This window comes from Lethenteron reissneri, chromosome 34 (assembly GCF_015708825.2).
Source record: "Lethenteron reissneri isolate LAM-NWPU_2019-01 chromosome 34, ASM1570882v1, whole genome shotgun sequence".
Lineage (NCBI taxonomy): Eukaryota > Metazoa > Chordata > Hyperoartia > Petromyzontiformes > Petromyzontidae > Lethenteron > Lethenteron reissneri.
In genome coordinates, this window is record NC_083812.1 from 7,105,556 (window position 1) to 7,133,183 (window position 27,628).

At 39.8% G+C, this 27,628-nt stretch overlaps 1 protein-coding gene across 3 annotated transcripts; it reads left to right on the forward strand.

Annotated features, from left to right (window-relative positions):
* The first annotated feature begins 313 nt into the window (after positions 1 to 313).
* LOC133350625 (annexin A7-like) lies at positions 314 to 27,628 on the forward strand. 3 transcript variants are annotated; one of them, XM_061565199.1, is made up of 14 exons: positions 314 to 474; positions 2,638 to 2,701; positions 6,385 to 6,763; positions 15,589 to 15,612; positions 17,076 to 17,162; positions 18,643 to 18,761; positions 19,185 to 19,293; positions 20,393 to 20,487; positions 20,791 to 20,904; positions 21,405 to 21,575; positions 23,465 to 23,635; positions 24,092 to 24,167; positions 24,289 to 24,401; positions 24,895 to 27,628. In XM_061565199.1, exons 2-14 carry the CDS (start codon positions 2,639 to 2,641, stop codon positions 25,018 to 25,020), a joined length of 1,647 nt encoding a protein of 548 aa, XP_061421183.1. In that variant the 5' UTR covers positions 314 to 474; position 2,638; the 3' UTR covers positions 25,021 to 27,628. The 3 variants fall into 3 exon arrangements, with proteins under 3 accessions (XP_061421183.1, XP_061421185.1, XP_061421184.1); XM_061565200.1 differs by having other exon boundaries at positions 322 to 470; XM_061565201.1 differs by lacking the exon at positions 15,589 to 15,612.

A 27,628-nucleotide genomic window follows, 5' to 3' on the forward strand; every position in this document is an offset into this window, starting at 1 on the left:
TGTTCCTTGACAAAGATGGCCGCTTCCCCTACCCCCACCGCTTGACCACATCCCCATCCTCGCTGTTCCTTGACAAAGATGGCCGCTTCCCCCTACCCCCACCGCTTGACGACCACCCCTCCTCGCTGTTCCTTGACAAAGATGGCCGCTTCCCCTACCCCCACCGCTTGACCACATCCCCCTCCTCGCTGTTCCTTGACAAAGATGGCCGCTCCCACTACCCCCCACCGCTCGCCCGCGCGCGCCCCTCCCACCACTGTGGTAACGTACCGCGCCGTCACGTGGTGCCCGCTGGACCAATCGCGCGCACGGGATTCGCTCGCGCGCGCGCGCTTCCGCGAGCTCCCTTTAAAAGAGTCCATCTTGACGACGTCGTCGTCATCGTCTCCGTGAGCTTCCTCCTCCTCATCGTCGTCGTCCTCGCTCGTCCGTCCGTCTTCCTCCTCTTCGCCGTTTCACGTCTTCAAAAGGCAGGTGAGCGATAGGCGCACTTCGACGACGACGACTTCGTTGTGGTCTCGTCGCTCCCTCAAAAGCCCCGCGCGGCTCTGCCTCGGTTTGGTTTGTTGGCGATGTTCGTCGTCTGTGTTGGCTTGTAAGTCGGGATGGGGGGTGGGTGTTGACGCTGCTGTGTCTCTCTCACCATCTTCGCTGGCTTCCCGTGGTTGGGGAGGGTCGTCTCACTCGCTATAGGCTACCCAGGGGTTCGATTCCCAGCCTCGGCCAAGATGTTATTTATTTTAATTAATCTTGTTATTCGCCCTTTTGTGCGTTGTGTTGTGTTGTGTGGGCTCTGCGAGGCCGCCTTTAATGCCAAAGGGGGGCAATGTTAGACTTGAAGCTTTCGTGACTGCAAGGAATCATATTCTTAGGTGTTTTCGGTAAAGTGACTTTACCGAAAACACCTAAGAATATGGGGGCAATGTTGCTTGTGGTTGGGGCGTTACCGTGGTGTTTGCGTGAAGATGCCCTGCCCGAGATGGCTGCGGTTGGAATTCGCAATTCGACACATTGAACGTTTAGCATTGCTTTGTTTGTAATAATTACACGAAGTTTTTTAAGAAATGGAAGTCGTCGTCTTCTTGACAACGCTTTCGTAACCGCGCGAATGAATAATCTCGGGTCTTTCGGTAAAGTCTACGTAGGTGGTTAAAATAATAACCATCTACGTGACTTTGCCGAAAGACCCAAGAATATAAGATATCGTCTTTAATGTACAGTTTTAATCTGGCTTGCCCCCTACCGTACATATTCCTTTATATTTTTATGCATTTTGCACAGTCACTGGCTTAATTATGTTTACTATTGCATGTTACTGTGGTATTTTGTGTATATTAAGTGCGTAGTTTACAGACTTCGTACACCCTGTACTCTACTGTATTATGTACTGTATGTATACACGCCACGGTTTTGACTGCCTCCTAGTGTTTATGCTATTTGCTACACCTGGACTCATTTGTAATAGACACCATGACACCTTCCTACAAGTTAAATAATTCGCTGATTTCTGGCCCGCATTTGCGGGTAATGTGGTGCTCGAATAACACATCGAGTGTCACAGTGCTTAAATAATACACCATGGAGAAAGCTACAATGTTAAGCAAAGGGTGGCTATGGATAATTCATGGTGTCTTGTCAAGTCTGAATTGTGAAATGCACCAAAACAAAGGCACTTTGCTTTGTTGTGAAGGAAGTGGTAATTTCCTATTTGTTTAAGTGTTTCTGCTGTGGCTATTCACGCCAGCCCGTTGCCAATGGAAGACCATTCAGCGCCACTCGTTCAATATGTTAATTACCCACAACAATTGAATAACACACACCTATAGTGGTTCAACCCTTTATCTTGGTTGGCCATTGTAAAAATACCCTTCCACCTGCGTATATTATAATGCGTGCTTGTGAATTTGCCTGTTGGGTTCAGGATTGAATGTGTCTGGCTCGGTTCAGTTATGTATTAAAAATCATGGATATGCCCAAATAAGTGTTTTTTTTTCTGTTAAAGTATTTGATGACGCAGCATTTTCAATATTATGACCAAGGCCAGCGAGCCCTTTGGGCTACAGTGTGTGGCAAGCATTTCGTTTCACAAATGTAATGCATGTGTAGTTATAGCAAAATCGCTTTATTCACGTATAAATTGCTAGATGATGCTGAATAGCTTTTAATAAAAACATTATATTGCATGTGTTCTTTCTACTCTTTCACCACAGAATGAAATGCATTTACTGTCTTGGGGCCTTGTTCGCATCTAAGAATGTAGCATTTCCTGAATGGCTTTAGTCTGTACAGTATTAGCCTTTTCCTCATTAAAGCTGTGTTGTAGAAAGTAATCTTTACCGACCTAAACATGTGTCGGCAGAAGGATCATTGACATACAGAATGAAAATGCTGATCTTCATAGTTTTTTTTGCATGACTTTGAGGGTCGTTTTAGATTAATGCAAGTATGGTATGGCTGATATAAAGCGTTTTTTAGATATACCCTTGTTGGCATAAGAGGATGACTTGCCAATTTTAATATTAATGTTAGCTATAATATATAATAGAAATTTGCAATTCAATGTTGTTAATGCACTGTTTTTTCAAATGCTTCACATGAAAGCACAATCATTTTTGTGGTTTTTTTTATGTTTTGCAGGATGTCTTATCCCGGCTACCCTGGTGGAAACCCCAGCCCTTACCAACCAGCTCCAGGATATCCAGTAAGCTTTAGCTCACCACCACTCGCTTTCACATACATGGCTGCATATGGTGTGGTGAAGGGAGTTGTGGGCATTGGTATATTATTAGCCTTGTATTTAAATTTGGTTGTAACGTACATCCTCACCAATGGCACTCAAGCACTACAACCCTCCCTTAAATTCCAGCACTGTGCTGGTGAGCTCTACTCCATCCCACAGACCCTTACTATTATCGCCGCACCCATACTGTACCTACATTTCGAGAATTGGGGGTTTTACAAACTTGGGACACGGCACTGTAAAGTAAACCCCGGTGCATTATCAATCTGCTTCGTCATGCAGCATTATTCTGTTTCGGACAGCCTTACCATGTTGTATGTGGAAACGTTCCATATAACTCAAGTGATATAGAATGCATTTTCGTGCTCAACCATAAATGTTGCTAACATTAAGTAATTAAAATATGCTGCTTTTTGAAGTCAATCGGATGCAAAGATTTTAATTTTACTGAATGGAATTTAAATGTCAAAAACGGTGGAAATTAGCCTGATGTGTAAATGTAGATAGGTGACTGGGCTAGATGGCTCCTCGGTGTTGAAGTCTGGTTGCGATGAGCGTCCTACAGAATGTCTAGACCTCGTAAAATGGAACGATGGCAACATACTTGGGGATTTGCCTTAACCGAGGGTGTTGGTGGAAAATGTGACTCAAGTTTGCCATGTCATTCGCTGCCCTCTGTGTGTGTCAGAGAACGTGCCGTGCCTCGAGCACTCTGTCATCGGACACTAGAGATTGTTTTGTTACGTGTCATTTTATGTTCAGTTAATAAAGAAAAATTGATTTTACACTGATTGAGATTTTAGAAATCTCGGACATACCAGAAATGTGTTTTCAACGAGCTTTATGGAGCATAATGTATCGGACCGAAAGGGCCCCTCGGTCCGAGTCGAGAAAATTATTCGCATAGCATTCAGCCTCAAAAGTTCAACTCTCCACACTACTCTGGCTCTGATTATGTAATAAAAAAACACTTGCCTGGAATCAGTTAAAGCCTAAGCTGACAGTTTTTCAACGAAAAATGTATTTAGGGGGTGGGAATAGTCAGGGCAAAATGGTCCAATCGGCGAAGCTCGCACACGAAACGGAAAGATTGTCAGGGTGTGCCTTTGTGGTTTCCAGTTCTATTTGAGTTGTACAAATTACTGGAGCCTACTTGTGCTCCAGTACAGTACACTGTACTTGGAGATAAACATGCTCTGAAGTAAAAACACATTTCTCCTCTTCAAGAAACATCTCTTTCGATAAGCATTATTGCAAGCCGTTTTGTATACGTGTTTGGTGCTTGTGAAAAAAATCACCAGAAATGTGCTCGATTCCCTCGGACCTCGAAAGCTTAACAGAGTTGAGCCTAGGCAGTACTTGCATGGTCAACTATCAAGCACAAAAAATAAGTGTGCTTGATATTGGGCAATATGTCGAGGTCAGTGCAGCAAAATCCATTGCCATTCTGTACTTTCCCTGCCTCCATCAACCCACAGTGACCAGTATGATGAAGTATGCTCAAATAACCCTCACTGCCTGCCTGGAGTGGGGAGGCACTCATCTCATCCTGCAGTGGACTGACAAATGTGTTCTACATGTAATTGTTTGGTACATTCTTTTACGATTGTTATAGTAAGATACTCTTTGCCCATCGCGGGTTTTCCCATCGCGGATTTCACTATTCGTGCCAAATCTCCTTGAGGAAGAGCTCGCTGATCGTGTCTCTGTGGCTTGGCCATTTGTGGTTGACCACAAAATGGTTGTACAGTGCATTCTAAAGTACCGTACTCCTAACTGCACTACTCGCAGTGATGCTGCCGCAGAAGAATACACACACCATAGTCATTCGTACAAGTAAAAAAATTTTAACTGCATAATATTTAGAGTACATGTCATTAACCGTATCTTTATTTTGCTGTGCAACTTATATTTAATACTGCAGAAATCATTAATAATTTACATTATAAATGCATCTCGTTTAATTTTTGGGTTAATGTAGGGTAACAAAAGGAAGGGTTGTCTTACGAACTGCGAACCAAACTCTACTTTTCACAATGCCTTTGAGTTTGCGGTTCGTGAATTTGCCGATTTTTTATGCTAGTTTCAAGAACATAACCCCCGCAATGGACTAGGGTTTTTGGTGTACTTGAAAATGTATGGGTTGCCCAACTACAATGATTGATGAGGAAGCTCAATGCAGTTTTAAGTGCAATGTCGTATGTTGATGTTGCATTTATCCATTAACAGGCAAAAGCCATTAGTTAACTCTTTTGGTCAGAATTTAATAAATGAGGGAAAGGATAAGTTTATATTTGTAAACATTGCAATCGTATCAGATGGTCGACCCTTAATGTAAATAATTTGCTATAAAACTCCCACGTGGCTTAACCCCTAAGTAAATATGGTTCGATCAATAAGGAGTTTACAGCATGAAGCAGGAAACTCTGACGGTGTATAATATTAAAATGGCTTAACTTTTTGGAAGAAAGTACGTGATTTATTCATAACCACCTGAAGTAGCTACGTTCAGTGCTGTAGAAATGGATGCATTTGGTCCCTTTTTGCCAAACGGGTCCCATTTTGTAGCTGCTCACCCCGAGCTATAAATGCTCCGATAGTGCATTCTTTTTACTGGTAGGAACCTCCTGGTTACACCAGCCCACAGGGGATTATTGTGTCCGTCCGTCGTGCGGGGAGGGGTGGGGCTGGGTGGGGAGAGGCTGGTCACCCCGTGGTGCCCTTATAAAACTCAACGTTTAACCTACTCACGCCGGCTTGTGCCTGCCCTCACAGTTGCCCATATTTGCGGAATACACCACGCCGCCGTTGACCCTGGTCATTGACCACGTTCCTACCAGCTCCCTCCGCAGGAATGTGTTTATACTGTTCGCCTTTTGGCGTTCTCTGGTCTGACACTTGAGACTAGGCCCTAAAGAAGACTTCTGTCTCTGGTGTAGGCCAGTAAGATAATATATGCATCGTCTATCAGAGCATGTTTGTTTGCATGTTCACCATAAGTATGTGTTTTTTAATCCTTGCAAAAGGTTTCTGTGGTGTTTTAACATCTTAACACCTGTTTTTAGTGCCAGAAAGGGTAAACATTTTTTTCATGTTAATGCATTTATCATTTGGATAATCTAAACTCGTATACTGTACAATAATGTATGGATTGACAACTGGTGAAAAAATACTATACATTTTATTTCCTGGAGATAATATGCTTTTAAAAACATATCCCATTGGTCTGAAGTGGTCAGTTTCAACGTTTTCAAAATTTTAAAGTGACTTAAAATCCCATTATCCGTATGCAAATGCATATTTTGGGTACAATGGCTATTCACTTATCATAACAAATAACTACATGTTATAAACACTATTTGTTGCTTCCCTGATTATTTTTACGTTTGCAGCAAAAAAACAATTCATCAAGCACACTTGTGCTCACATCTGTTTATCTCGCCAAAAGGCTCGAATTAACTCTGAAGTTTTACTGTTACTAGGTGGGGGACTGGCTGCAGTGTATGAAAAAGTGGCCTGAAATTTCAACTGCTTCCACCTAGGAGTGGAATCCTGAATTTTGCAGTTCTCATCCCCAGCGTGTGAGCCACGAAGGGTCCTGTGACAATATAATGGTGCCACTGTTTTCTTCTAACCTCCCTCAGGGCGCTGCCTACCCCCAAGTAGGGCCAGGCGGATACCCGGGCTCAGCAGCAGCGTACCCTCCGGCCGGGGCCACATACCCTCCCGGAGCCGGTGGCTACGCACCCGCCGCTGGGGGGTACCCACCCAACGCAGGCGCTTACCAGCCCACGGCAGGGCCGTACGGGCAGCCTCCGGGCTCCTTCCCTCAGTACCCACAGCAGCCTGGAGCTGGATACCCAGCTGCCGGGGGCTACCCAACCGGACCGGCGGGATACAACCCGTCCAACCCAGGCCAGTACGCGCCGCAGCCCGGTGCAGGTGGATACCCTGGCGGAGCTCCCTATCCCACGCCCGGAGCTCCCCCCTATGGCGCTGGTCCTCCAGGCCCCCAGTATCCAGGTATGAACAGTTTTGTATCGGCCATGTAGTATGTATTTATTGTGCTTAAGAATTTCATTTGTCAGTACAGCATCTTGGAAATGTGCAACCTGCTTTGGACTTTGTAGTCAGGTATACAGTAAAACCCCGATTATCAGAACACTTGGTAATCTTGACTTGTTTGTGTGTCTTGGTTTCATTTGGTTTTGTGTGACTTTTATTTTTGTAAATGGAGAAGATTTTATTTTTAGCAGCTAAGCTCACAGCAACACTGTAGGCATTGTTTGATCAAATTGTATTAGTCACAAGGACTATCATGTTTTGGGCTGATCCTAAATAAAGACCAAGTTTCATGTTTTCCACATGAAAACTCATGATTATGCACGTGTATTGCACTCGTGGCAGCAATACTGATTGTAATATATATTACTTGATCATTTTTATGTTGCATTTATTTAATGCTCTTTAGTCTGCTACTTTGACCCCCACTTCTATCTCTACTGGTCTCTTGCTACCACTAGCGAATGTCATGTCATCCACTGGCAACTTCACACATTGCTGCCTGTCTTCTGCTGAGAGATGTAATGCAGCTTTCCTTATTTTTCCATTTCCATGGTCCACGTGTATTGTCCTTCATTCCAGCCGACTGATCAAAATAGAGTATTCACTGTAAAAAAAAATCTCAAGTACAGTAATGTAATAAACTTTGGACTTAATTCCACTGGTTTATCTCAAGATATTGTTTAAGTATGCACAATAAGAGAATTTTAAGAAAGGGGTTATTTTTTTAGGGAAAGGAAATGCTAAAAAGCCAGAGGGACTTAAGATGTTATAGTAGAAGTGCAAATGTAGCTGCTTTTTGGGAACGAAGTCATAAGTAGAATCGAAGAGAAATGTATTGAGCCTGGACTGCAGATGGCCAGTGGAAGAAAATTCCGGAAAGGGAATTTGACAGTGCCCAATGCTATTTTCAGCTTTTGTAGATATAAATAATTTAGAAAATACGTTTCACATTTGCGTTGTAGTATCTGTACAGTAAGTACTGCATTCCTATTCTGGTTGTTTTCCTGTTAAAACATGTGTTGCTTTGCACAGCTGCACGTGCTGTCAAGCCAAATTACCTGCAAATTTAAGTTAATATATCTGCAACATGGATAAACGCCAGTATTTCATACTACATAAATTGCCATGGCAGTTCCAGTGTGAAAACAATGTGGGTATAGGAGGCAATACCATTCCTTATTGGAATCACAGTTCAAGTATTGTGTTTGGGAGAGCAACGGAAGTTCTTGATGCGGTATCATTTGCTGATTTCATGGAACCTTTGCCTCATGTCTACTGGTGATTTATGCTGACATGTAGACATGGACATGTTTTAATCTGTTATAAATCTTGCAGCTGAAACATTTTATGGGAATGAAACACTGATAATATATGCATTGTCCTTGAATCTGATTGGTCCACACCAGAGACAGCTTTCTTTTGAGCCTCAAATGGTGTTAGACCAGAGGACGGCAAGAGGCGTACAGACCAAAGACAATGCACTATCAGAGTAATGAGAGCTCGGGGTGAGCATCTACATCATGGGACCTCCTTTGCCAGTACCATTGGTTGGGTTTTATGGATATTGTGCTGCTTGCATATGTGGGGTGCCATGCTGGCGAGATGTTATCTACCTCGCTTGGTATTAGGAGGTCGTGGGTTCGATCCCAAACATAACCCCTGTATATTTTGGAGTTTGCATGTTTTCCCCGTGGTGACGTGGATTTTTCTCCCGAGTCCTCCAGTTTTTCCCTCTACATTTAGAAATGTAATGAGTCACTTAGTTGAGCTATCATTTGTGGCGAGGTCGCTTCTGCAAAATAGCTATATAGCTCTGTGCCTTACATGGTAAAATAAAAATAGTAATAGTTTTGTTGCCAGAAAAAAGGGGAAAACTTATCATATTTTGGTACTGGCAAAGGAGGTCCCATGATGTAGATGCTCGCCCCGAGCTCTCATTACTCTGATAGTGCATGGTCTTTGGTCTGTAGACCAGAGGCGTCCTCTGGTCTAACACCATTTGAGACGAGGCTCAAAAGAAAGCTGTCTCTGGTGTGGACCAATCAGTTTCAAGGACAATGCATATACTATCAGTGTTTTTTGTTTGCATTCTGACCACAAGCATTGTGATTAATACAGACATGATTCCTTGTAAAAGTTTAGGTTTGGTGTTTTAACATCTGTTTTGTTGCCAGAAAAAAAGGGGCATATCCTATTATATCAGTAATCGTTTAACCCAAGCTACTTTAAGCACACAAACATGTTAATATGCATTTGTAATGGTGTCGAGCTGCTCAAATACCTAAGGAAGTTTATATATTGACTTATACTGTCTTGTATATTTCTTTGTCACCATTTCACCATCTGTGATATCTTGTAAAAAAGTGTTTCTATTTTTTTTACATGTCCATCACTTTCGCATTCTTTATTATTGGTGCCATGATTGCTTCCATTAAAGCAATGACAGAGTTTGAATAAATGTATTAATTAATACATTACTGAATACACAAATGAAGGTTGTTGATAGGCATTAGCAAGCTTAACCCACCCCCATATCACTTCAAATTCTTAGTGGATGAATGTGGCTCTACCTTTTAAATAAGCTCCCAGGAAGGTAGGTGGAGCAGAATATAATACTTTACGGACTTTTAATTTTATGGCATAATTATTACATGATAAATATTTGTTAGAAATCTTCATACAATGGTAATTAATTTCCTATAGATAAATCTCCAGGCTTGAGCACATATGGTACTTTAATGAGTGACCATATACAAACAAGTTATCATCTTGGGCATATGGGGCTATGTTGTGGGCAGCAAAGGACAGTGCAGAAAGATATGTTGCTCTTCTTATATTCTCCCATGCCTCTGACCCACATTGATCAGCTTGAAGTATGGTCAAAGAATCTCCACAAGCTGAACTAAATGGGGAGGCCCCTATCCAGCAGTGGATTCCAAAAAGGGATGTACACATGCGAGAATTAATTACTAAATGTCTAGCTTACTAATGAATGGTACCAAATAGCCCTGTCTACGAATGTGGTTTTGTAAGTCTATGCTGACAAGTTGCCAGCGTGGTTGAATGAGGTCCTAGTTTTGCCAAGTGACTGTAAAGAATAAGCACATAATAATGAAAATGTGCAGATTTAGGAGTTTATACTATTGCATTAGGTATTTTTGTTTTCAGTAAGTCAGCTTTATTGATCACATTGGGAGAAGGAACAAATAGAGGAAAAGACAACATTCTATAGCCTGGTTTAAAGAGTCAATATTACCATCACTATGAGCAAATTTCTGGATGTAGATAGCATGGTTTCATCATTACTTCACTGAAATTTTGAATGGTGTGGTCTTGCAAGTGACCAGGATTTACTCAACACCTTGGAATGTTCTCTGATGCTGAAATATGAAGCATTGTGGCATCGAAGTTTGACCAAGTTGGTGGATTCATAATACCCAGGATCTGAAGCAAGAAGGATTTTAAACCCAGATGACCCGCTTCAGCATGGTTGCAGAAATAATTGTCAAATTATGCTTCTAAAATATTCCAAGAAAATACAACTTGTGGAATTGTATTCAGAAGATGCCCTGGAGCACGCCCATTCAGGAAAACCGATTCGCAGGATTTTCTGATTATTTCTGCGAGTTGAATTCCATGCTTCAGCCAAAGATTCTCGGCAAACTATTTTTGTTACACCAATTGCTATAAATGTCATCAGGTCTGGATTTATAACGAAAATTGATTTAGTTTAACTCAGGAAATGCCCTCAACCGGATGTTATAGTTTTTCCAACTGTTGCTCCGCCTCGGGCTGACTGACTCAATGTCTGAGATGTCTGCTGTTTTAGTTGAGTGACTATTTTGCTTCACGTGGTGGAATCCTTATGCTACTGCTGTACAAGAATGGAATGAATTTCAAGAATTTCTACCTGGACTGGAGATGACATGAGAATAGCCTGATGAAAATCAGAATAGCCTGTTTTTATGAACACATCATCATCAGCATCTTTCCCAATGTGCTTTGTAAATCAAACTGCTTTTCAAGTGTTCATGATTTTTCAACTCGGTATATTGTGAAAATGCCCGATGATATGCAAGACACAATGAACCAGTTTCAGATAATTGGGGTTCTACTGTATATGTACGCTGATGAGAATTATTGTACAGGTTGCATATTATTCATTGAAAATACTTAAACATTGTACATCCTGGGTATGATCACTACCCATGCTTTATGCACAATTACAGTAATAGTGTTTTGAATTTATTTATCTTAATCATGCAATTGTTTATAGAAACTTGGCCAAAATATCACATTTGTATGATTGCTAACAAGTTGTGTTAAATTTTACTTTGATCTGTAAATAAAACATACATTCTTAATGTCTTTCAAACAGGTGGATACTGAATCCAGTGCCTCCCCATGAAGCAGATCCTTTATTAATTGTTAAGCAACCTGAATGCCTTTAACTCTAGTCAGCCGTGAAACTCAAGGACATACTTTGAACAATATTGCCATGATATGAAATGGTGCGTCTTTTTAAGACTATAAATGTTCTTTATTGTGATTACAAATATTTGGAATTTAGTGTACATACTATGTTAGATTCCAATTATAGTTTGTTTAGGCACTTTAAATAACTGTAATTTTCACAATATACACAGGTGTCATATTTTGCTCATGAAATACCATAATACCATAATTCTACTCAGCCATACCATTGCTACATGTACTTAAACATGTTTTCCTTATTGTCCAAAAATATTTAAACTAAGGTAAATCACAGTACTATACAGCACACATTACTTTGATTTTAATATTCCCCATTATAATGTTCAACCTTTGGTCAAAAAGACCTCCCAAAGCCGTCAGTCCTGAGGGCTATTTGACCATTCTTCACCATTCTGGTCAGTGCTGATTTGAATACTCTGTCAGTAGCTAAATTAATGTGAAATAGATTTATCTTCAAATTTAAAAGGAAACAAGGCTATCGCAATAAATGATATGTATCCCAAAGTATGCATGGTATTTGAGTAAAGTTATGATATGTTAAAAAAACTCGAGGTTAATTTAACTGAACACCCATACATAGTTCATAATGATTGTGTTTTGACAGACATTGATAACTAGTTGGTGAATATCAAGTACACGTGTGTGTGTGTGTAATATATGTGTGTTTCATGTATTCTGTGATATGTCTTTGGCAGTGATGTGAATACAAGGGAGGCACTGTTGCACAATTATCTTTTTGCATGCATTTTTCAAAGTCGTCTCTTACAATGTTATGCCTGCAGGCAAACATGTCAACATGTGTTTTATTCCACAAACAGTGCATCCCCTGACTTTTTATCTTTATGGGTGTTAAATTTATACTTGCAGAATTACAATGGGACACATATAGCCAAATCAGAGATGATGATGACTTGGGAGTAATTAAACGTTTAAGGGGTTTTCATTATTGTTTAGAGGGATTTTTTGTAAACATTCAACTGAACCCATTATTGCTTAAGTTCCGAAACCATTTCACCCAATTCTGTTGATATCCTGTACAGGAAATTGTTGCAAATTTATATCATTCTCACATGTACAGACAGACGTGCAGCCAGGCACTTGGATGTTAATTATTCTTAGTCCAATTTCTGTCATTTGATTATCCACTGGCCCATGTATTTTTCAGCAAGAAGGTTCGATTATATTGTTGATGATCCAGTTATATAAACTACTAATTATAGAAATATTTAGTGACTTGCTTACAATCACCTCCGATTTAGTGCGGTTGGCTATGTAAAATGCGAAAGCAGTTCAACATGCATAATAAAGTCCATTTAACCTGGGAATAATTATGGCATTTTGATACCAACAAGAAACATACATGATAATCTACTTCATGGATACTGAGTTGGCTATGAATATTTTCAACAATCTGATTCCCCAACTCAAATGTGAAAGATCCCATGTAGAGTGTAGCAGAAAATGCTATATAATCTTCTCAACTTTCCATTACTAACAGTAATTGCCCGAGACAGGTCAGCTTTGAACAAAGTCATTTTCTTCGGTAGAATTTAACTTTGAAAGTTGGCAAATGATTAATCTAAATTCCAAATATCCATGTTTTATATACTTTGTTTTGCCTGGTGCTCACAATTATTGCTAACTAGAACATATGGTTATTGTCGAATTTTATGAATCGTTATGCAAGTGGGGAAATTAGGTTGATCTGGCCCTAGATTAATGCTACAAAATAATAGTTTAATGTTGAACTCTTGCACCGATTAAATTAAATCTACACGCCACAAAAATTTTCCACGAAATATTTTGCCTTGATTTCATTGGGGCTGAATATTGTATATAGCTTTTAGTAAACCTGTTTTAATTAATGCTGTTATATTTAAATGGCTGTTCATTCGAGCATTCTAAACCAATTGCATGCATGTATGCCATTACAAATATATTGCAAAAAAGCACACGACTACTCTGGCTCACACACCTAGCTCTAGTTCCACTGGTGCCAAAGATCGTATGCCATTTAGAATGCACTAATGTTAATTTTAAATGACCCAAAGCTTGTCTGTGAAGTTGCGTTTTTGTAAAGGCATTTAAATTGAAAAATCACGCTGTTTCTGGCTATATGGTAAAATGTCTCCTCAAAATTGGTGTTCTTGTGGTAGACTTGTGGCATTAATCTTGTAATCAAATTTTGCTGATTTAATGTATCTTGGTGTATTTCTTTGCAATTCAATACTATGTAATGTTTAGAAATTTAATAAATGAAGTACTATACTGATCTGTTGCGTGTGCTTCCTTTTTCCTTTGTATTTTCAGTAGGGGTTTAATGAATGATTTTACTTAAATGAGACTACTTTATCATAGCTGGAAATTCTATAACATCATTTAAAGGTCATAATGTTAATAGAATTGATTTCAGCTGACAGCGTTTAGCAGCACGCACATTGTCAAATTTTACTTCTGAGGTTTTATCACAAAAGAGTAACCACAGTGTACCTGAAAAAGCAACATAGCTCTTCAGTGGATAAACACGTGTGTGCAAAAGGGTCCTATTTGAATTATTAAAACACGTAGATATGTGCAGTATAATACTTGATTGCCAAAGCCAGTGAATGCTGTCATGTATTGCATTTAAGGTGGACCCTCGTGAAGAATGTTTCATTAACTATTGTGAGCCTTTAAACCTTATTTACTTGTAGATTTGAAGCTTTCGTGACTGCAAGGATTCATACTCTTAGTTCTTTCGGTAAAGTCACGTAAGTAAAAAAATGAAAAAAAAATTAATAAAAATATTGTTTTTATTTTTATTAATTTCATTTTTTTACCTACGTGGCTTTACCGAAAGAACTTATTTACTTCGTATGAGTTTGCCATTGTTCTCTATAGCTCACTTATGTGTTATTTGGTTGTATGGTCAAAGGTGGTGTTCGGCATGATGTGCAACGTTTAGCTTCCAGCACTTCAGCTTCTGAAGAAGCTTGCAGTATTTGGAGTGAAACAGGACATCATCCAGAACTATTTGTCGTGCAACCCCAAAGCACATTGAAGAGCTAATCTTGACTTTGTTACAGTGTAATGCAATTGCACATTAATTGTCATTTTTACAAGTGTTGTGCTGAGTGTGCAATACATGCAGATGTAATTACACATGCTGAATAGTATTGTTAAAGCACATCCTTTGAATAATATAATACCAAATTATATGTTTTATAATTATGGGCAATATATTTTGAGAGGCAAATATACTATAGACTCCATATGTTTCAAGATATGATTTGAAGAACAAGAATCTTGCAAGGTTTAAGGATAAATGAGCAAAACACAACGTACTTGGAACTTTTTTTGCACTACTGGGAAAATGATGTATATCGTGGCAAACTTTAGGGTACTAAATAGAGGCGAGCTTGAGTAGGTTGCAGTGTTTTAAAAAAATGTAATTTGATAATTAAAAGAAGCATACGACTATACTTTTTAAAGAATACACATTTTTTTTCCATGTTTATTTCCTACTATAACATATTGGACATTTGTACACTGGCATATAGAATAGACCTAAAACCAAAAATATACAGACATGGAAAGACGCATTCTGGGACTTTGAGTGAAAGGAACAGATCTGAGACATGCAAGTTTGGTATATCTTATGAAAAGTTGCGTTTTGGTCAGGACACATCACATGATGATTGAATGACAGCCAAATGAGGGAATGTATTTGAGGATGATAATCATGTATGTAGAGATGAGATTACCTCTTATGGAGGCATAAGATTTATTATGACATTGCAGAACCATGAAAAATGGCAGAAATGTTGGGAGGCCTTCATCCAGCAGTCGATTGAGAATGTGCTGCTGATTATAATGGGAACCGATGTCGTTGGCACTTTTCTTCAAATAGCTTTATTCGCCTTTCATCTTGATACCTAATTTTGCCACTTCAGAGATTAATGCAGACGGGTTAAGAAAAAAACCTTTAGAAATAATATACTTTTCTGTACAATAATGTCTTTATGTTGACGTGTAGAATGTGTATTTTCACAGTGACTGATTTTATTTTTGTGTTAATATTCAACATGAAAGTAATTCCAATGTAATTTCATTGTTGAATATATAACCAAAACATTACACAAATTGGCAACATGGGATATCACTTGTTTAGTAGCTTGTTTACACCACCCCTGCCATGTTTTAATAATGTATTGGATGCCTTGGAAAGCTCTGTTTTGCTTCTTAGCTAATGCTTCTGTACTCTGCTTTGTTTTGCTATCTTTTTATGTGTCTCCTATCTTCATCTCCAGGGCTAGACCTACTCTTCTGGAAGGGTTGTACATCCACTCTCTCATCCCGAGACATTCGTTTTATTTCACCTTGACTGGCAATCCCAGATGGAGTGTTAATTTTATATTAATGATGATCTGTACAAAAAAGTGTGGGATCCTCTCATCTTTGGCAATGTAATTAAACGTTAATGGAAATTATTTACATATTGGTCAATACATTCTGCTTCCTGACTGGCCTTTTGCATGTTCAAATTGTGTTTTTATTCTCGTACACCATGTATTTTTAATTGTGGATTAAGATAACCGAAGCCAAAACTTGAACATTGCCCCTTGGTTTGCCAGCCACTGCTTTTGCAGCTTTACCTTTTCATTGTGAGGATTTGGGCACAGTCACACATGGGTGTGCATTTTGTGTTTTTGAGTGTGCACGTTTTATCCATGTTCTTTTGTGTGTGTGTGTGTTCATGGTCTAAACTCTAAAACGTCATGCCAGAAAGTATTTATGAATGCTAATTTAATGCGGAGAATGTAATTTTCTGGAACGGGGCATTGTGACCCATATACCCCTCCATGTTTATTAATGTGAAATAGAATGCTGCAGTCCATGTCCATAGAATGGCATGGACTATTCTACATCCAATATATACAGTAATGTTAGTGTTCTAAATGTAATGGTTAAAAGTGCATCCACCAGACCAATTTCTTTAAACCATCCAACGAGTTAATCCATTGCGTTCAAATGCGCAACCTACAATCGACCAAACAAAAAAAAACACTTGCAAATCAATTTATAAAATAACTTGGTTTTGCATTTTAACCAGTGTTTTGTGTTGACTTAAAGCTTTCATGACTGCAGGAATTAATATTCTTTTGGTAAAGTCACGTAGATGGGATGAAAAAACATAACAACCTATCTTTGTGACTTTACCGAAAGACCCAAAGAATATAGTGTTTTATAAAAAAAAAATTCTAAGTTATTAGTGGGAAACAGATATGCTATCTTTTTCAGTAAACAATATTGCTGAAACCTTTGTCTTCATTATTAAGAAAAAAAACTCCCCTTACACTTATAGCAGGCTGTTGCAGAAGTTTCAATTCATGAATATAGAGTTTTCATTGCAGGATTAACATTTTGTAAAGCATGTTCATGTGAAATTCAAATGTTCTTCTCCAGGTATACATTGGCCACACTTTGTATAATGAATGTGTATACTCACTAACAATGCATTGAATCAGAAAGTAACACATTTTCAATATTTAAATTATTTTAAATACCACTGTGTAATAGATCAATAACATTGGAATTGACGTTTAGTTACTTTCTGATTATTGATAACGGCGAATTGTGTATTGCTTTTAAAGGATTTGAACTGGAAGTGGTCTCTTGCACAAGGAATTGCTCGCGGTTGTGTTATGCATGTTTGGTGAGGTACAATGCCATTTGAGTGGGAGGGAGTACCGCTATACTCGATTGTGCCTCAACTCCCGCGCGTGTGTTTGTGTAGGCCCTGCTGCCGGTGGCTTTGGTGGTGGCTACTCTGCGCCCCCTGGAGGACCTGGCTATCAGGCCGCCCCTCAACCCGGTCCACAAGGTAACACTTGCTCCAGCACAGCGGATACCTGATGCACAAATGGAAAAGAAAAAAATCCCCACTGTACGACTGGTCATCCAGAACAGACCATACAACATCACAACGTGATGCCCAATGCACAAATACGAAGGAAGACATTGCAGCGATCCACTCCGCTGTTCCTGACACGGTTATCTGGCTTGACCACCGAAATGTGAAATTGTAGTTGTTGCTGCATCTACATCAGTCATATGAAAGAAGTAGGAAATCGAGACACCATCATACAATGCAGGGCATGTCCTTCCTTCACTGTTGGCTGCGGCACACATTCAACGTGAGACTGCTTGTAAAATGCAATCTGTGTTGGGGTTAAAAAATACAACCGATTGAAAGCTCAGTTTTTTTAAATAATTCATGGAGTATTGTCAAAGGGGTTGGTATGCATGTTGTTTACAGGCTTAAATTTCAAATGTTTTCATAATTGCAATATGATTTATTGTAGTACATGTATCATGAGACATTCAATATTTGTAATAATTGTATACAATTTTAACAAAACAAATGTTCAGCCCCTTTGTCAATTCTCTGCTGGTTGCATACCTCTCCACCAAACCAAGTTGTGTTGGTCCTAAGGGTTGTTTGACCTTACCTGGACTGTGGGTTGTTGACACAGAAGCCCAGGATAAGTTCAGGTATCACTCACCACTGATGTTAGCTGTAGCCAGGAATTGATTTCAGGTCATTAGGTTCTTGACCATACTAGAACCACTGATGCTACTCAATCCCCATTCATGGTCACTCGTTAGAATTATTGTGTACAGACACAAATATTCTTATTTTACCTAATTTCCATGGCACATTACAACTGATTAACACTGATTTAAAGTTGTATGACATTTATATATATAACGCTCTGTGCCGGGGCTTCTCACAGCTCTTGATATAAAATTAGTCATGCAGTCATTTCATAAATCTGCAGTTGGGTGAAAGTCTCACCACGAGAGTTACCCGACCACGCTCCACCGCCCTGGTCAGTGGGGGTTGGTGAAGGCTGCAAGCATAGAGGTGTGAGCACAGTGCAACAATTAACGCTGACAATGTTGCCCCTACAAGTAGCCTGCAACACCAAGTTGTGTGCTTGGCGATCAGCCACCCTAGCACTGTCCGAGCTCAAAATCCTTGCCTAGCTTGCGAGATCTGACAAGATAGGGTTCCATCTGGGTTATGTGGTCATAGGCATAACATTAAGTGAAAACAAGTGTCATAACTAATAACGTTAATTAACTCCCCACAAATGACAATGTTGTATGCGAGCTCTGCTTTGAACAACCTTACTTCCCAGTGCATTGTTGCGAATTTGGGTAACGGGTCTTACTTTTGCTCACGAGATGGCTCTCGTATCACTCGGGATCGAAATTTAACTTTGACTGGTTGTGTAGGTCTATATCCATTAACGTACATATGGGTATTTGTGTGTGTGTGTGTGTGCGCGCGCGTACAGGTGGCATGTACCAGAATCCCCCGGCGTCATATGCTCCTTCAGCACCTCCTACTCAGCAGCCATCTGGTGCTTCCTACGCACAACCAGCCTACCAGCAATCCCAGAGCACCCCTGCTCAGGTGTGCCTATCCTGGCTGACAATAATAATACTACACACTGCTTCACACTGATTGAGGCCAGCTGGGAGGGTGCTGCCTAAATCTCAGACGAGGTAGTAAAAACCTGAATTGTCGTGGCGCAATTCATAAAATGTAAAATTATTAGCCAGTGTCTATTATACAGCATATTTTTTAAATTATGCAATGTTCAGTGACAGTCTTCATGTTCGACGGCGAGCCAAAAGCCTCTGCGAGGATGATCGGAGTTTGCGTTATAGTTCATGCTGCTTGAGATCAGCAATGTGTTGTTCATTTGCGGCAAGCACTTTGTGCATAATAAGTGTGACTTAGTGATGTATTCGTTTGGCAACCGGAAGCCAATGCAGCTCGGCGAGCACTGGACGGACGCGGTACGAGCCGTTGTGTGCGTGACTCTTGTCTCAGGTGTCGTACCCGAGTGCTGGTGGCGTAGCACGAGGCACGGTCCGCACTGCATGTAACTTCAATGCCCAGGATGACGCCGAGGTGCTGAGACGTGCCATGAAGGGCCTTGGTAAGCCGTAGTTTACATCAAGCACTCCTGATATATTCCCAGATAAATTGTGTGGTGATAAAATGCACTTCTGGGCACTACACAAGTCGACTGCTATCCTTAGACCAGTGGTTCTTAACCTTTTTGGAGGTACCGAACCCCACCAGTTTCATGTAGCGCATTCACCGAACCCTTATTAATTGGAAAAATAAAATATGATTTTTTCAAATTCAAAACATAGGTATATGTTTTACTGGTGCACAATCATATGAGTCGGGTGTGTGTCTTAACCTCCCCTGGGGTTCGATCGAACCCAGGTTAAGAACCACTGCCTTAGACACTCATCCCAACTAGTTTCAGCAGCAGGATGTAACACCTGGCTATGCTTGTTTAATTGTTTGATTTCTCAACTGCTTAAAGTATAATTCATGATTGGTCAAGATGGTGATGTGCTGGATGATTACATGCTTTGTGTGTGTGTGTTTATAAATATGTATTGAACTTTACACCTACATATGTATTCAGCATCTCAAAGTTAAGTTAATTGTGACCATTTTGTCTAATGTTCACACCAATTCAGATCCCTATATCCAAGGACATGTATGTCCATGCTTTTCAAACGGGTTTGAACACATTCCTGCGTAGGGAGCTGGTAGGAACGTTGGGTTGCTCGGTCAATGGCCAGGGTCAACGGCGGCGTGGTGTATTCCGCAAATATGCCCGACTGTGAGGGTGACCAGCCCCTCCCTGCACGACGGACACAATAATCCCCTGTGGGCTGGTGTAACCAGGAGGTTCCTACCAGTAAGATGTGATGCTACCTATACTCTTTAGGCTGCAAGAGAGGTTTTGGGCAATAAATAAAGTACAAAGGCCTTCAAGATAAAATATTGCATTTGTTGTATTTTATTTGCTCCTGACACAGATCTAAATATATTTCAGCGCTTCAATCGAAGCAAAAAGTTACATTTATACCACTGATGCTGCCCTCAGCTTTAACCTGAACTTTTAGGGATTGGTTGGCAAGTCATGTGAATCAATGTTTTGATGTTATTGCCAGATTCCTTTACTCGTAACTAAATATTTTTTGTAATGCTGCTGTATTTTTCTATTTCTACAGGCACTGACGAGAGAGCGCTAATTGATATAATTGTAAATCGTTCCAACGATCAGCGACAGAAGATTAAGCTGGCTTTTAAAACCATGTATGGAAAGGTGAAAACAGCACACAGCCATGAAAAGCTTTTTTTCCGCCAAAAATGTACTTGTGGCCAAATAAATGTTTTAGTTATATGAACTCGGAGGTTTTTGTCGTCATTTTAAAAATATTTTTATTTAATTACACATCAATAATACTTTTCACAAGTAGTACATCAATTTAAATAATGTAACATGGTTAAACTTTCTATAAAAGTGATCTTCTATAAATCACATTATGCTATTCTTTTAACTTTTTTGGAACTGTAAATGATCGTGCTTATTTATATATTTACTTGCATATTTCCTTTTTCTTTTTAGGACTTAATCCGAGATCTGAGGTCGGAACTGAGTGGTAATTTTGAGGAAATAATTTTGGCTCTTTTCATGCCTACCACATACTACGATGCTTGGAGCCTCATGAAGGCAATCAAGGTATGGCGTTTCATTTCACAGTGCACACAAGAAGTCGTTCATGTCTTGTCGTAGTGCTTCCATAATGTTTACGTTCATAGGACCCTATGTGGATTGATGGACAAATATTAAGGCAAATCTAGTGGATACTGACTTGGTAATTATCAAAATGTTGGTTCAAATGTAAATTTACATTTTACATTCATTTAGCATTCAGTTTTTGTTTTCTTTACTTTTACATATTTAATGATGCAGTCTTATACTCTTAAAATATTATATTTAGAAATCTGAACAAATAATTAGGTAAATACTAAAGGTATATATGCCGCGATACCGTATTAAAGAGTACCATTTTATATTGTGACCTAGGATTTGTAGAACACAAATGGAAAAACTCACATCTGACTTTTACTCTGGATCACTAATATTCCAGTTAGATTTTCGCTTTTATGATTAGACAATTTGCGTCCAGTCAATGCTCCTTGAACTAATAACATTATTGTTGTTTTTGTTCATTTTAGGGAGCTGGCACGGATGACAAGGTCCTCATTGAGATCATGTGCACACGCACCAACCAGGAGATTAAAGAGATTGTTCGTGTCTACCGTGAAGAGTTTAATCGCACACTGGAGAAGGACATTCGCTCTGACACCAGTGGGCACTTCAAACGCCTCCTCATTTCCATGTGCCAGGTACTTTTTTTAAGGCATTCGTTTTAAGTTGGCATGTGAATAACTGAAATGAAACCGTTTAGATTTTCAGAGGGAGCCCCCCCCCTCTAATGTGTGCTGTTTGCAGATGACATTGTGCTATGCGGTGAAAGCAGAGGGTTAGTGTGAGATTATTTGAAGATCTGGGTGCAAAAGATTGAAAGGAATGGGTTGAGGATCAGCCAGACAAAAACGGAGTACATGGTGGCAAATTTCAGTGGAAATAAATCAGAAGGATGATTGCAAATTGGAAGTGACCAGTTAATAAAGACAAACAAACGAGTTTAAGTAGCCGAGTGCAACGATGTGTGCTGATAGTTCACTAGAAGGAGCGATGAGAACAAGAACGAGGGCTGGATGGCTGAAATAGCGATAGATCACTGGTGTGGTGTGCAATAAGAGGGTCCCAGTTTGGCTGAAGGGAAAAAGTGTACAAAGACGGTGGTGAGGCCGGTGCAGTTAAATGGGAACGAGTGCTGGGGCACAGAAAATAGGAGGACAAATCGATGGCAGTCACAGAGATGAGGTTGCGGTGGATGTTGGGTTTCACCAGGAAGGACAGGGTGAGAAATTAAGAAGTGAGAGGGAAGACTCAAGCTCGTAGAAATCTCAGAGAAGATTATAGAGAAAAGGCTGGTTGTGGTTTGGTCATGTGGAAAAGACTAACCGGAAAATTGTGAGTAGAAGGTGCAAGTGATGCAAGTGGAAGGAAAGATCAAGAGAGGGAAGGCGTACTCTTAGTTCTTTCGGTAAAGTCACGTAGGTAAAAAATGAAATTTAAAATTAATAAAAATAAAACGATAAAAAAACAATACAATCATGTGATTTTATTGTTTTATTTTTATTAATTTTAAATTTCATTTTTTACCTACGTGACTTTACCTAAAGAACTAATAGTATGAATCCTTGCAGTCACGAAAGCTTCAAATCTAGAGGGAAGGCAGACTAAGAGGTGGGGTGATGTAGTGCCATCAGACATGGTGGCCCGAGGAGCGGAAAGAGAGATGGTGCAGGACAAGGCAGCATGTGGAGAAGCTTGGCAAGGATAGCGGGGACCCCACATGAGTGGGACAAACGCGTGGAAGAAGAAGAAAGAGTTTAGATTTTCACACAAATTTATTCTGGTGTTTTGCATAAATTTCCCTACTGTGTTGTTTTTAAACGTCGTATTTGGTCTGAAATAACTTCCTTACAGAGTAATTGTTTGTACTGTACATTGTTTTGATACCTCTGAGTGGGGGTGATAATACATTTAAAATGAACCTTTTTTTACCTTAAACCTTTATCTCAAATACCCCTTCTGGTGCCTCAACATGTACTGTATGAGAGGTGTGGTCTAATTAATAAATGATGCCACCTTTTTCGATTGCAAAACATTACTTCCTTACATCAGAGATCCTTAAATAGATCCACAGGGCTTCTAGCCTGCCGAAGCTATTCACTGGCTAGAGTTACAGTTAAAGGGGGGGGGAAAATAAAATGGTCTGAAGCGCATTACACCTGTTGGCATCCTCTGGTCTAACACCTTTTGAGATTAGGCTCCAAAGAAAGCTGTCTCTGGTGTGGACCAATCAATTTCAAAGACAATGCATATATTTGAGTATTTTTTGTTTGCATTCTGACCACAAGTATTGTGGTTAATGCAGACATTATTCCTTGTAAAAGGTTTCAGTTTGGTGTTTTAACATCTAACACCTGTTTTTGTTGCCAGAAATAAGATGGAAAACCTATTCTCAGTCTGAAGCATTGTCAACATCTGCTTGCATTTGATGCCTGTTAACCAAGTAAATCCATAGGTATCAGATCTGTCAAACACGTGTGACTGCAACCGAGTACGCCGTGTTCATTGGGCAATGTTTATATGCACACAGGGTAATCGTGATGAGTCCCAGACAGTGGACATGAGCAAAGCGCAGTCCGATGCACAGCGGCTGTACACGGCCGGAGAGGGAAAACTCGGAACCGACGAGTCGACCTTCAACATGATCCTGGCTTGTCGCAGCTTCCCACAGCTGCAGGCCACCTTCAACGAGTACACCCGGGTACGCTCCACCTGGACACCATCTCAGAATCGGAATTCTGGAGGCATCCGATGGGCTATGAAGCTCTTTTTCACAGATGTTTACGAGTATTACAGATGTCCAGTCAACATATGTCCCTGTGTTGCCTGTCCACGTACAATACGACGTCACGTATCCAACCGCCACGTCTGTCCAGACTGTTTCACCGCCCACAGCCAGTATTGTGCTTGGTGTAACTGCTATGATTGTCTATAAATGTTCACTTATCTCTGACCGTTTCACATATCTGCCTGTACATCGATCCCCAGTGAGTCGGACACATTAAGTTTTACCGTGCATGTCGTTTGTTTAGCAAGGCATATAATGTGTACATTCTGTCCATTGTTGTCTTGTAACGGTTAAAAAAGGTAAAGATTCCTTCTTTAGCAATGACTTGCAAATACAAATGAAGTATTTATTTACCTGTGCTCTTTGCAGATGGCGCAACGTGACATTGTGAACACGATTGACCGGGAGTTTTCTGGTGATATTCGTGACGGCATGAGAGCTATTGGTAAAGCACCGTACACAACCTTCTGTCGTAGTAACGCATCGCATAATACGAGTAACAATAAGCTACATTTCCTGAAGGGTGCACTCGTTAACCTCGCTGCACCCTGTGTTTCCGTCTGCAGTCCAGTGCGTGCGCAGCCGGCCGGCGTACTTTGCCGAGAGGCTTTTCCATTCCATGAAGGGGCTCGGCACCGACGACTCTGGGCTCATCCGTGTCATCGTCTCTCGCAGTGAGGTGAGCGGCACGTCAACTCGTATAGTGAGCCCAGCTCTAGTTTTAATACATTCCTCGTAGCAGAACATCTTACATAGATATACATTAATAGCGTCTTATTCCAAGGCGCTTTTCAGCAATTGTTAGTGGGGGGATATTAATAGTGGTGGTGTCGTTATGTTGACAGGAGAAAGAGGCTGGAGAGGTTAGAGAATGCTTGGGGTTGGCCTGTAGTCGTAGTTGGGGGGGGCAGGAAGTAGCAGTAGTATGTGCCTGGGAGAAGAGATGGGTTAAATTACTCACAACTTACTTAATTGGGAAGCCACATAGCAAATTATCGCCCCAACTGCCCAAATGCCAAATTGATTCACTGGTGCTGCGTTCACCCTCCTCACAGGGACAGCTGCCACCGGGGTTGGTTTGAGATGCACTCGTTTGGAAACGTAGTTTAAATATAAGTGACGACAATTATATTAAATATTTTTGTGAATTTATTCTGACTTTATTCCTGCAGATTGACCTGCAAGACATCAAACAAGCCTTCCTGCAGCAGTACCAGAAAACCCTGTACACCATGATCCAGGGGGACACGAGCGGCGATTACAAGCGCATCCTGGTGGCCATAGTGGGCATGAACTAATGATGTCTTGCAACACTCTGACACGCACACATTGATCACAGGTACACATTTACTCTTGAGCAACTGTGTATACAAATGTACACGCGCATGACAAATGCTTCTATGCGTTAATAGAATATTCACAACCAGGACATACACTAACAGGCTATAGCTAATGTCATTGTAACCAATATGACTGCAAATAGCCTAATGAAATGCCAGCACTACTGTTGAACCATTCACATGACCTCATTGAAATTAGTGTTTTAAAGGTGCCACCGGTATCTTTAAATTAATCGTATCCTTCCCGTGCCAAATTCCAAAATAAATACAAGATGGCCACAACAGTTGGTTAATGTGCCTATGATTTGTAAAGGGGGAAATATAACATGAAAAATTGTTGACCAATTCCAAATATGATTATTGCCTTTAACTTCAGCAAAGTGATTCCAAACGTTAGCAAGAATAGCAAATCAAAAGTATTTTTTTTATTATAATTCAAAACACTCCACTCATTGATTAAGCTTAAATTTTAACGTTAACTAATTGTGCATATTGAAATTATACTTTTTTCGGTTGCAACGTGGAATGCTACTTCTCGTGTCTTCATTAATGTAGATGCCATTTATCATGTGAACCTATATTGTGACAAATGAGTTTTAAATAAGTTGAATCAAATTGTCTGCAGATACATGCGGTAACCAATGATATTAAAATCAATGGCAATAACATTATCATTATATTTCTTGGATGAACTTCCATTACGAGTATCTAATGAACGCTTATGAAATAAAATATTAATTCGGTGTGGGATAACTACGTACAATCTGTTATCTAAATTTCGATATTTTATTGTATCGTGGTAATTTTGGTTTAGTTGAAGCTAACTCACTGAATAATCTACTCTATATGTACCGTGTATCAACATGTTTTAAGAATGAGATGCTAAGAAAAGTGTTTTTTAAATATATACATCAACTTAAATTTTGATTTAAAGCTTTCGTGACTGCAGGGATTCATATTCTTGGTTCTTTCGGTAAAGTCACGTAGAAGGGAAAGAAAGAATCAAGAATATACATCAACTTGTTTGGTGCTTATTTTCAAGCCACTTACATTCTAATCGGTTTGTAAACGACAGCACATGTATTATTATTGGGCAATACTTATAACATACAGCCCTTTGTCAATACACTGCTGGATAATGGGCTCCACACTGTGGGTTGTGGAGATTATTTGACCATACTTCACCATGCTGGTCAGTGCAGATTGGTGAAGGTGGTTAGCGCACGTGTGAGAGTATCGAGTATTACAATGGATCTTTGTTGCGCTGCCCTCTGCTGCCCACTGCATATCCCGCTGCCCGTAACAGCCTGCTGTGCATGGTGGTCGCAGATCCCAAGCACTCGCCCACACTAAAACAATCTTGAGGTCTGACAAAATCCGAAACATTCTGGATAATTTGGTCATAGTCCTGTGAATTACACGGAATATAAATGCATATATTTAATTAACATCCCATTCTCAAAACGTAGACATGTGTATATATAGTGTTGTATAATGTATGTACAGTATATGAATGTTTATACATAGCGTGTTACTATAACCAAATATCTTGTGCTCCAATGGTATAAACATTAATTTAATCCCACGACACTTAGCTGCCAAGTCAAATGAGTGGCCATATGAATCAGCAGTAATCCAAAAGCAACCATTCAAAGATAAAACAAAATATGGTATGTTGAACTGTCAATCAACAGTGTATAATCTATAAACAATTCCCCTCCCATATTTGCATTAATTGTAATATCACTTCTGAGCCAATGTTCTAGATTTAACTTCTGTAGAAAATCATGAGTAAGTGTATACAACTTTACAGTATAGTCTATATTTTTTAATGATGTGTGGTGTACAAGGTAAAATGCATGAGCCACTCCCGCAGCTCTTGTGGAATTATTTTCAGTTGACTGATCTTAGTAGTTTTGGTGCATATGAGGACATTGTTAATGTAGTAAGTATAGCTTAACAGGTATAAGTGGGTAAAAACACTTTTAAATAGAAAACTGTACATTTTCAGCCACATCAGTCTCAATCGTGTAAGCCAAAATACACAATCCTGCCCAAGTGTTGGTTACGTAACATTAAATGTCCGTGATGTACGTCATATTTTCCTCCAGTTTATTTCTACAGTTAAGCTAGCGAGTTCATCACTACACTGGCTGTTTCTCAACACTTACATTTTAGGGGGTTCTTTATATGTTCTCGATCTCAAGTCGGCTTCCAGCAATTGTAAAGGATTGCTGATACTTTTGTGTAAATGCACATTTGAAAGGTTGACTTAAGTTGATATGATGGCAGATGGAATGTAAGCAGCTGTCTTGTGAATGCCGAACTTATTGGTGCCATCCAGTATAACATTTTCCCATTTAAGTGTGCTCAAAATATTAGTATAAATGTATTCTGCCATATTATGTCAAGTCATGCATTGGACAAATGTCATGTGCCTTTATAGTCAATTCACATTGGTATTTTGTTAGCTGGAAAATCATTTGATTTTCATTTATATTTGGTGCATATTTGATTCAATTGTATTGCCATTTTATTAATAAACACGCCTGCATGCTTACAATTA